The sequence below is a fragment of the Drosophila mojavensis genome, unplaced genomic scaffold, assembly GCF_018153725.1.
Source record: "Drosophila mojavensis isolate 15081-1352.22 unplaced genomic scaffold, ASM1815372v1 contig_136, whole genome shotgun sequence".
In the NCBI taxonomy this organism is placed as follows: Eukaryota; Metazoa; Arthropoda; class Insecta; order Diptera; family Drosophilidae; genus Drosophila; species Drosophila mojavensis.
The window spans coordinates 30,724,217-30,736,241 of record NW_025318667.1 but is presented as its reverse complement, the minus strand read 5'-3'; the positions used below and the strand labels follow the sequence as shown (position 1 = coordinate 30,736,241).

The 12,025-nt window shown below is 39.0% G+C and overlaps 1 protein-coding gene across 1 annotated transcript; it reads left to right on the top strand.

The window, feature by feature from the left end:
* Positions 1-778: 778 nt before the first annotated feature.
* On the top strand, positions 779-8,201 carry LOC6586247 (sodium-dependent neutral amino acid transporter B(0)AT3). Its single transcript, XM_002011833.4, has 6 exons — positions 779-1,832; positions 1,891-2,210; positions 2,660-3,617; positions 3,686-3,889; positions 4,659-5,080; positions 5,500-8,201. The coding sequence occupies exons 1-6, from the start codon at positions 1,743-1,745 to the stop codon at positions 5,699-5,701; spliced, it is 2,196 nt and encodes a 731-aa protein (XP_002011869.1). The 5' UTR covers positions 779-1,742; the 3' UTR covers positions 5,702-8,201.
* The last annotated feature ends 3,824 nt before the right edge of the window (positions 8,202-12,025 follow it).

Below are 12,025 nucleotides of genomic sequence, written 5' to 3'. Positions count from 1 at the left end.
GTATGTACATATGTATGTTTGTTTGTTTTCCGATAACGCAGTAACGGTTGTAGCTGTTTACGAATATGAAAATTCGTTGCGCACATGTAAAATCATATGCCAATCAGCTGTGCTTCTCAGTGGTGGTTGTAGCCTAATTTGTTGCTGGCCATTTCTCTGTTTTGGCCTTTTCTATTTACACAAAGCGTTCCCAATTCAGCCCTCCATTGCTGCCGTCTCGCTCTAACTGACGCTGCCTGCCATCATGTATCCTGGTTGTAGACTGCGCGCGCGCTCAATTGAGCAGCAGAGCTCAGTGAGTGCGACTCCTGGTGTTCATCCCGTCTGCTCAACAGTTTCTTGTCATCGTCCTGCAGATCCAGCAGTGCGGCGCACGTCCTTGCGTCCCGTTGTTAGACCTTAAGTTGATTAGCTTGTATTAGCTGTACATACATATGTACATACAAAGATAAGCACGTACGTTCATAACGATTTATGTATGTATATATATGTGTATATATATATATATATATATATATATATATATATATATATATATATATATATATATATTTATGTGGTCCTACAATGGGTGATAGTTGAGCCTAACACCTGGACGCTAACCAGCATAGCAGCACGTGCAGACATTGTCAAAAAGAGTCCTTTGGCCTATGCTCGCATTGAAGCGTCGTTATATAAGTACAGAATGAATTAAGTGAACATTCCAGCATATATATACATACCGTATATGCATATTTATATATATATATATACATATATATATATATATATATATATATGTGTGTGTGTGTATAAGTGCAAGCCGATAAGTAGGCAACAGAGTTGTTCTTTATTAACTTGACGCTAATTCACATTAAAATAAACATTTTTAATTGCACGCAACATTAGTAGCTTATGCAAAAAAAGTGAAATACAGTGAATGCACAACTGAATGACTATCCAGTAATCAAAAATCGTTAAAATATAGATGCCTAACTTGTACATATGTATGTATGAGTCAAGGCTTCTATATAATACAAAATTCAGTTTCATTTGTAGCACTTTGTGATATTCTATTAAGTAAATCCATTACTCTGGCTACATTAGTGCACCTTATCAGCATGTTTGATTGAAACCCTTTCACATAAATCTGCGTAGGTGTTGAGGTGCTTGCTCGTGTTTGTTTGATTGATTTATTATGCACGGGGCGCTTTCACTCTTCTAGCTGTCAGTGGGTGGGTATCCTGGCGGAAGGAATGTTTGTTGTCTTTATTATTTGTAATTACGCTGATTGATTGTTATGTCTGCATGATACGTTTACGTTCCGTTCAGTTATTTCACGTTCGACTTCAGTTGTCTGTGTATGCGAAGTTACTTTTGTTTAGCACTTTCTCTCTCTCTATCTCTCTCCCTATTTCTCTCACTGTCAAGTAAGAAGGAAATTGATACAAACTGCAATTAAGATGGCGGCCAGTGATAATTTTACTTAGTGCACAAAAGTATGCAACGCGAATGTCGATCGAGCCGTTAGTCACCTGAGCCATACAACACCGCACCGTAAGCAGTGAAGCAATCAGTTCTTTTGGCACTGAGCAGCAAGCGTATTTCAATTAGCACCTGCACAAAAACATTTGCCGACTTCCCACTTGCAACAAGCATATTCCTCTCACCCTACAACGATTTAAATAAATAAATAAACAAAGAACCCAATACAAAAAACATAAACTACAAGAACACTTTTACCGTTTAACGCAACATCGACTATGGCGAACACAGCGCAATTGCTACGCCGTCAGAGCTCGCGCGACATTGTGCTCAAGACCCAGAGGAGCATCGATCAATTGGAACTGCGAGTGAGTTGATATTATAAGTCTGACCTATCTGAGATTAACTCCATTTTTATGGACTCAGGAGTTGCGTGGCCGTCTGGTGCCCAAGGAGCATGGCGTCAGTCATCATCATCACACATCGCTGCATCACCATCATCAGCCCATGTACGGCGCAACGAATCAGGGCTTCATGTCCGATGCCTTCGATGAGTCATCCGAATTGGAGCAAGAGCCACCTTTCGGCTCGGATGCGAGCACTAGCCGAATTAAGGCCGAACTCTCCGCTAACGTGGATCAACAGCAGCAACCGCAGCAGCAGCAGGACATCGTTGAGGGCGAAAAGGAGGGCGAGGAGCGCGAGAGCTGGGATAGCAAAATCATGTTCCTGCTAGCCACCATTGGGTAAGCTATAACTACTCTAACAATATCATATTCATCTATCAGATTTTATATTTAACTCCTTGCTATTAAAATACTTGTATGATGGTATACGGTAAATACTCTTGGAGCAGAAGACTTAGACCAAGTACCATAGACTTCCCTAATGATATTTCAGAGCCAAGTTGAAGTGCATTAGACTGCTTGAAGATATTTCTGAGCAAGAGCATGGGCTAGCAATATTCTGTGCAGTCTCTCATTTTGTTTAGTACATTTCATTAAAATCGCACACCTGAAATCTAAGTTATTCAATAAGTTCAGATCGTCCTTCCCTGCCATCGTCGGGAAGAGGGAGTAACTGAGCCCTGTTCAGCTTAGTGCTTCGGGTATCTCCTAGCTGGTCTTCATACTCACTGAGCACACTTGCATACAAATATAAAAATCTTCTTCTTCTTCTTGTTCTTCATTTGCAGCTACGCAGTTGGCCTGGGCAACGTGTGGCGGTTTCCGTATCTGGCGCAGAAGAATGGCGGAGGCGCCTTCCTGGTGCCCTATTTCATAATGCTGTGCATACAGGGTATACCGATTTTCTATTTGGAGCTGGCCATTGGCCAACGACTGCGCAAGGGAGCGATCGGTGTGTGGAGCCAGGTGTCGCCTTACCTGGGCGGCATTGGCATCTCGTCGGCTGTGGTCAGCTTCATTGTAGCGCTCTACTACAATACGATAATTGCCTGGTGCTTGATCTATTTGCTACACAGCTTCGAGTCGCCATTGCCGTGGGCCGACTGTCCGACTCGGCTCTATAAGAACTATACATACGACCATGAGCCAGAGTGCGTGGCCTCGTCGCCGACCCAGTTCTATTGGTATCGCACCACTCTGCAGTGCTCGGAGAGCGTGGACATGCCGGAGAGCTTTAATTATCACATGGCCATTGCGTTGATAGTGTCCTGGTTTTTGGTCTACATCTGCATGGTGCAGGGCATCACGTCGTCAGGCAAAATCGTTTACATGACGGCCATCTTTCCGTATGTTGTGCTCATTATCTTCTTCTTCCGGGGCATCACACTCAAAGGTGCCGCCGACGGCGTGGCTCATCTATTCACGCCCCGCTGGGAGACGCTGCTCGACCCGGTCGTGTGGCTAGAGGCTGGCACCCAAATCTTCTTCTCACTGGGACTCGCCTTTGGCGGCCTGATCGCCTTCAGCTCCTACAATCCGGCTAACAACAATTGCTACAGGGATGCTATTCTGGTGTCGATGACCAACTGCGGCACCTCCATGTTTGCGGGCGTTGTTGTCTTTGCGGTGATTGGCTTCAAGGCAACGGCCACCTTCGATCGCTGCACAGAGGAACGAGCTGGCCTGGTGGCCCTGAATCGTACGCACAACTTACCCGTTTGCGATCTACAACAGGAGTTGGCCAATGTGAGTGGAGATACCTTCCACTCTTCCACACTCAATGTCCTCTTTAATTGTGTCCTTCCCTTTGGCAGAGCGCATCTGGAACAGGGCTGGCTTTTATCATCTTTACTGAGGCGATCAATCAGTTTCCTGGCGCCCAGCTCTGGGCTGTGCTCTTCTTTCTAATGCTCTTCACCTTGGGAATAGATTCGCAGTTTGGCACGTTGGAGGGCGTGGTCACGTCGCTGGTGGACATGAAACTCTTTCCCAATCTGCCCAAGGAATATATCGTGGGCGTATGTATCTTACGTACCTCTTAACTTTTCCCATACAAACTTATTATACCCTGAACCCATTGAAAATGGGAAATCAGGGTATAATGGTTTTGTGAAAAAGTATGTGACGGGCAGAAGGAATCATCGCAGACCCCATAAAGTATATATATTCTTGATCAGCACGACGAGCTGAATCGATATAGCCCTGTCCGTCTGTCCGTCCGTCCATATGAATGCGTCGATCTCAGAAGTTATAATATATTATAACTCATCCGATAACTTTTTTTATCGATAATAATAGAAACATTTATTTTTGTTTTTTCAGCCTAATTTGAACACTTTTAGGCCTAGAGACTTCAGATTTACTGTATACATACAGTTGATCGATGCGAAGATTTTGTAGTTTACAGATTTACCCCATACCACACCCACTTTGTCCCCGATTTCTAATTGAACTTCAAATACTAGAGACTTGTGCTTTGGAATGCACACACATTTTAACCATATGATTATCCCTGAAAGTTTTAAGATTGTACATCTACAAAAGAAATTATTCAACATGTAAATTCTCATAATATTGCCCACACTGCTTCGCAGCCCAAGCGCAGTCGCTGCTTACTGCGCAGTTAGCAGAGTGCGTGTTTATACGTTCGTGTGGATGAATGTGCATGTATATGTGTATAAAAGAAGTGCAGAATGATTAGAATATCAGCTTGGAGTGTTCAGGGTATCTCCTAGTCGAGCAGTCTTGACTAGAGCCTTCTTACTTTTTTCTGTTTCTGTTTTGCAGGCGCTGTGCCTCTCCTGCTGTCTGATCTCCATGTGCTTTGCCAACGGCGCTGGCAGTTACATCTTTCAGCTAATGGACAGCTTTGCTGGCAATTTCCCACTGCTGATCATTGCGCTGTTCGAGTGCCTCTCGATCAGCTATATTTATGGTGTCAGGCGCTTCTCCGATGACATTGAGATGATGACTGGCTCTAGGCCGGGTTTCTACTGGATGTTCTGCTGGAAGTATTTGTCGCCCTGTGCCATGGTCACCATCCTACTGGCCTCCTTCTACCAGCTGGTGACCGAGGGCAGCAGCTATCCGGCCTGGATCGCGGCCACGGGTGCCACTGAGAAAATGGAATGGCCGCACTGGTGCATTGTCATCGCTTTCATACTGATCCTTTCATCCATACTGTGGATCCCACTCGTCGCCATATTACGGTAAGTAAAGTATGTCTCATAAGCCTTTAATAAAGTAATATAGGAATATGCGTACTTATTCCTGTATTTATTCGATACTGCGGTTAATTATTTATTTTTTTATTATTTATTACACATACATATATTATTGGAATCTAGTTCATTCATTCTTCAGATATAAAAACATGACAATAAATTTGTTATGTAGCTTTTTCCCTTACTTTTTACTTTATTACAAAATGTATAAAATTTTTAAGAAAGAGTAAAGCTTAGATGTGATTTATTATTGATAACATAACATGTAAGTATATCAAATAGCTTTAGCACCATATGAGAACTCAATGTAAAGCTTAACGAAGCTACTTCACGCATAATTGGATATATTTTTTGTTTGTATATTTGGTCATGTTCACTGTTGAATTTGACTTTTTGAATTCTAGTCTATGTGGCATTAAGGTAGTTGAGGACTCGGATCCCGCCTGGTTTCCTGAAGCAGAGCTCAGGGAAGTACATGGCATTGTGCCGCATGAGCCTACCGAGCTGGAGCGCAGTGTCTTCTGCTTCAACATGGATGGAACGGAAGGCATGTGCTGTCCCAAGTATGGGTTACCAGAAAAGTCGCTCGAGGAGGAGGAGGAGTAGGTATGGCTAAGTCATCTGCAAATCTCGACAATAACAACAAAATAAGGAAAACAGAAACAAATAAAGCAGTTAACTGTAAATATAAATGAGCTATACAAAAAAAAAAAAAAAAAAAAAGTCCGATGGAGGCAGTGTCGGTAGCTCCCAAGTATGTATCTATATGTTCCCAAAGACTGTCCCAAGCCAAAAACGACTGTAGAAGTAGCAACGCACCGCAAGAAATACAGGAACCCTAAGAAAACACAGAAAACAACAAAAAAAAAGGTGAACTTAGCGCCTTCTGCGCGGTTTCAGCAACTGCAAGAAATAAGAAAATGATGAAATACGAGTATGAACCGAAAAAGAATTCTTTAATAATAATCATATTAATTGAAAAAGAAAACACATAAATATCTAGAAAATGTTTTGACATAATTCCATTTAGTATGTTCAACTAAATATCTATGTGTATAAAGCAGTTGGCATAGCAAACAATATGGATTCAGATACTAGGATATAACTATATTTACCCTGTAGCTAGAATTTCGATATATGAACATACTTGTATATCGAGAAGTGTAAGAGCTATCAAAATTTATCAAAATAGCTTGGTGTGCGATGGGCATAAGGATAGCAAGGACATTTCCTAATTGGTAATATATCCTGGGTTTTTCGAGTGTCATAATATTATAATATATACTTATCTAAAAGGACAAGCTAGTGTGTAAAATCTGGCTACAGGTATCTACACGTCGTGCATTGTCGACAATTGCACCTATTTGTTTTCTTTCTGCCTCAATAGAGCTAAAAGTGGGACATACCTATACAATGGTCGAGCTTTGTTTTTGGCATTGCATTCAGACAGACACATGTATATGACAGACATATATGTCAAAGCATTTCTGATTTCCATTTTTGAAGTTGATTCTTTAATTTTGTTGACTTAAAAGAAAAGAGGCAAAAGGAAATGAAAGGCAAAGTGAAATTGATGCCAAGTTAATAAAAAAAAGAAAAACGTTTGCTGACTATATCTAAAATATATATATATATATATTTATATAAATGTTATATATTATATATATATTTATATAAATGTTAAATTATAATGTGTCTAAAGCATTTAAGGATGTTTAAAGCTAAAAAAATCTAACGGTTTGTGAGAATTCTTTAAGTTGGTGTTTTACCTACCTTATGCAACATATAGTATGTTATATTGTATGTATACGTATATATTCACTGACTAAGCAACCTTACCATATCTCTTTTAGTTATACGCGATCTATATATATATGCATATATCTAAATACCGAATAATATAATACGATATGGGGCAAATAACGCTAACAATTGTTTTACAAACAAACCGATTTGCCTATATACATACATATATACTTTAATATATGATTCGCTGTTGTGATTCGCTCAGCTTTTTGTGTTGTTGCTGATGATGAAATGAAATTTAAACCCAATGACTTGAGCCCTATTCTATTATTGTTTTATGAGTACTCAATTTCGCTTCTCTGTTTTCCTAGTAAACGATACGAACGAATTCTTAGCTCTTAAGTCGTCAGATAAATAATACGAACATATCTATTGTTAAAGCATATATGCATCTATTTCTTTATTCATATTACGTAATCTAAATGTTATTTAATGGAGGAGATTGGGGCCTACGATTTAGCGATCAATAGCCAATATATACAATATATTCAATGTATTTAATATAGTTAGCACTAAACGTGATAAGAGACAACTGCATATGTATGTTAGATGTCGGGTACTAACTCATATAGCATATATCTACTCGATCCATGCCTAACCATAACAAACAAAACCGTTCATCTAGAGTACCGCAAAGTTCTATAATTATACAAATATTAATGAAGGTTTATCTATAATAAAAGATATCGCATGACTATAAAAGAGAAGTTCCGCATATATGAACTATATATGTATATGTATAATATATTTCCATGATAATAAAACAATATGTACCTATGTAAGTATATACACATATATACAAATGAACGTTTTTGTGTGTGTTAATTTACTTGAAATAGATCTACAATATTGATATTTACATAAGTCCGCACATCTATTTATAGTTGAGATTATATATATATAAAATATATATATACAAAAACTATCGATGTTGACAATAATTATTAAAGACGTTTTAAGGCCATATACAACTATACCAATGCCAATACTTAGACATCCCAACCGACCCAAAATACAAATCTAACCCACAATTTTCCTAAAATAGAAAAAGAAATCGAAGAGAAATTATGATAAGTATTTATTGAATGTGTTAATTGATAATAATATTAATATTATTGTTTATTATTAATTATTATAAATATTGTATTTTGTTCTATTGTAAAGATAAAAATCTAAAGTATAATATGGAATATGATATGACAATGTATGTTATAGCTATGGAAGAACACTTGAATAACAGTAACAATAACAATAACAATAATTTACATAAAGACAATAAAGCAATTATGTAAAAAGCTAATGATCACCATTTTTTCCCTTAAATTTAAAAATTTTTGAAATCCGAATCATATATCAAATATTTTATACAAGATAAGGGAATAGCTTTGGATGCTATTTTAAAATGGAGTATATTCCTAACTACTCGCTTGTCTGAGGTAGCTTTATAATTGTGTAGTTGTATTGTCAATAAGATAAATGCTTTAAATAGCATACCAATTGTATATCGAAATTTGTTGCTTGTTCAGTGTTGCGTGTACAGTGTACACTACTCAGTACCGCCTGTGTGGCATGCAGTTTGTTCAGATGCAATTTTGATATTCCATATCTCTATTATTTGGTGGACTAGAGTAGCTAGAAGTAGCAATAGTATAAACAAGAACGCTTCCTTGTTAGACATACGAGCTTACTCCAGGCATCTCGCTCTTGCTTTTGGCGTGGAATAAGTCTGATATGCGATATGATACCTGATATGATACCTTGTGCAACAGTTCCGCTGTTAGAATGAATCCGAATTGAAATGTAACGATGGAGTTCGGAATCTTGTTCACAAAATGTAATAAGGAGACTGGGCCTGTATGACTCTAGGCTTTTAGGAGGGTTCTAGGGTAATAACTTGTTGCAATTCCAATTATCTACATTAATTTTTATTTTGTAAGGGGAAAAGTTCCGTTTGATGTGGTTTATGTTTTGGGTAATGAACCACTACTACTTGCAGTAGCACAACTGAGCAGATGGGGGTCTTAACAGAATAAGCAGCATCAGCTGATAGCAGTTATGTGCAATGGCAGGGTGTCCACTGCTAAAGTACTTTGATCTCTGACAGGTTGTGTAGTAGCTGAGCATTTCTACTTGTGCCAAGCTAGAGCTAATGAGTTTCCAGGCACTTTGCCAGGTAGTTTGCCAACTACAGGCACAGCTGCTACTCATGGTACGCATTCCTAACGGTTGGCTCAACTGTGATTCTTTCTTAACTTGTTGTCCAGCCAGCAGCCGAGCGCCTTTGGCCCCACCTGGGCTCGCCGCAGCGAAGCGCAACAGGCGGAAACAGTTGCCGCCAAGTGGCAGCAGTGAGTAGAGTAGGGAAACGAGAGCCAAGTAACCAGGTAGCAGCAAGCTGGGCAGGCAAGCACTCAATAGGCTCTAAGCTGTGCTCAGTGTCCGTCAGCGTCTTGGGCATCAAATTAGCGGAAAATTACAGATGTTTCTTGTTGTTGCTGTTGCTGTTTCAGTTTTTATTGATGTTGCTATTGCTTTTGCTGTTGGCGTTGGTGTTGGTGTTGGTGTCTTGTCGTCTCGCTAACGCTGCTCATGTGCCTTCAAATAACTTTTTTCTTTCTGTTTGTGGCTCCATTGATTGCACACACAAATTTGAAAAGCTTTTGCATAAATGGTAATGGAAATCCAGCCAGGCGAGCACAATTAAAAACGAAACTTCAAATGCAACAATATCATGATGTTGTTGTTGCTGCTACTGCTGCTGCGGCGACACCTGCACACAAATTGTTGGCATAGTTTTTGTGGCAGCGCCTACATTAGCAGCAGCAGCGGCAGCAGCAGCAGCAGCAGCAGCAGCAACAACAATCGACAAAAGCCAATACATCGATAGCAGACATGTTAAATGGTAAGTCAAAAACAACAAAAACATGGGCCGAAGCAGCAGCACTGGTAACGAAGTTTACAGCAACGTCAGCGTCTACGTCGACGTCGACCACCAGTCAACCTTAAACAGAGGAGCCTAGGAGAGACAAGCCTCAGGCGCCAACAACAGTAATAGCAGCAGAAATGCAGCAAATGCTGCTGCTGTATGTGCTGAAAATAGAAGAGAGAAACGAAGAGAGTGGAATCGAGAGAGAAAGACAATCAAGTCATTGAGCCATGCCCAGTTGTAAGCTATGCACACACACACACACTCGCTCACGCACACGCTTATATTTACATGAATATGTATGTATAGGAATATGTACATACATATGCATGTATGTATATGAGGCAGGCGAAATATAAATGAAATAGCTAAGACGAATGCCGCCGCAAAAGCCGACGTTTATATGCGGCCGAGCGACTGACAGTGGAATGCACAGTGGCAAGCAATACCTCACAAATGTTAACTGGTTCTGTGCGCCCATAACTGGTTTGCCACGCTTTGCTGTTCTTTCAGATATGCCGAAGGCGAAAAGAAACCGACAAAATAATTCTATATTATTTTAAGTGTTTCATGAGTTATCCAAGAAGACAATATGATATTGTTTTTTTTTCAGATAATAAAATCCATTTTCAATGGGAAATCAGGGTATAATCATTTTGTTAAATGTGTGTAACAGGCAGAAGGAGGCGTGGCAGACCTCATAAAGTATATATATTCTTAATCGGGGCGACAAACTGAGTCGATATAGCCCTGTCCGTCCGCCCGCCTGGCCGTATGTTTCAACGCGTCGATCTTAGAAGATATAAGAGCTACAGACTTGACATTTTTTTCCTAGGTCCGTGTATATCACGTGCATTGTTTTTATTCCCGTTATTTTGTTATCGATTAAAAACCTTATCGAAAATTAGTTAGAAATTTATATCGGTTGCATCTTTAAAGCATCTCGTCAAATTATAAACATAGATCCATATTAAGGTTGTTGAAAATATATCGAAATATCAATATATATATTTTTTAACAAAAAATATATTTATTTCGGAATATTTTTTTGCCAAAATATCGAATATTTTTGCATTATTTTATATATTTAATTTGTGCCTTAATGTAATGAAAACAAGTGCTAAATATACTTATTCCTATTATTCTTGCTTTTGGGAAGGATTATAAATTAAAGGAAACAAGCTTTTACAAAATAGAAATATATTGAGATATTTTTAATGTTGCATTTTAAATATCATATTGATATTTTTTTTTTAAACTTTATCATCGATACGATATTTTAAAAATATTCGACAACCATAATTCATATGTACTTTTGGCAACTGCACTCACTTCAATGTTATTAACACGATCTGAAAGTTTCATGAAGATAGTCCATCCACAAGAAAAGTTATTAGACAATTAAGTTCCCGTAGCGAATAATTATTTAATTATCAGTTGTTCGAAGAGTGCAGTGGATCTCATAGTCGAGCAGTCTCGACTAGAGCTTTCCTACTTATTTATACCCTGAACCCATTGAAAATGGGATTGTATGTCTACAAAAGAAATTATTCACCAAATAATTTTCATAATAGGTGCGTGTGGATGCGTGTGTATGCATGTATGCATAAAATAAATGCAGAATGAGTATAATATCAGCTTAGAGGGTTCCGGGTATCCCCTAGTCGAGCAGTCTCGACTAGAGCCTTCTTACTTGTTTTATTTATTTATTTTTTGTTCTTTAGCAATATTTTAAGCTTAAAAATAGTCTTCTTTATTTAGATAAAACCGGAATTGTTTGCAAAGTCAAATATAAGTTCAAAACAAAGTTGAGCTAAACATTTCCTTGTTGCATGACAATAAAGAAGAATTTATTTAAGCAAAAATAATAATTTATTATTAAATAGTTGGCTTTGAAGAATCGTAAATATGACTCGAATAAGAATGTTTATTACCAATCCTTTATTCAGATTGTTTACAGTTCTGCACTAGTGCGTGCCACTGTGCAGCTTGCGGCAACTACGGCAGCCGCACACAATTAACTTTGGCAACAAACAAGTACTACAACAATAACAGTCGCTGCGGCAGCAACAGCAACAGGTGGGCTGCGGGGCGGTGGCGTCATGGGGGTGTGTACAATGTGCTGCTGGCGTTGACTACCACTGCGGCTGCGGCTGCGGCTGCGACTGCGACTGCGGGACTGCGCCTGCGCCTGCGCT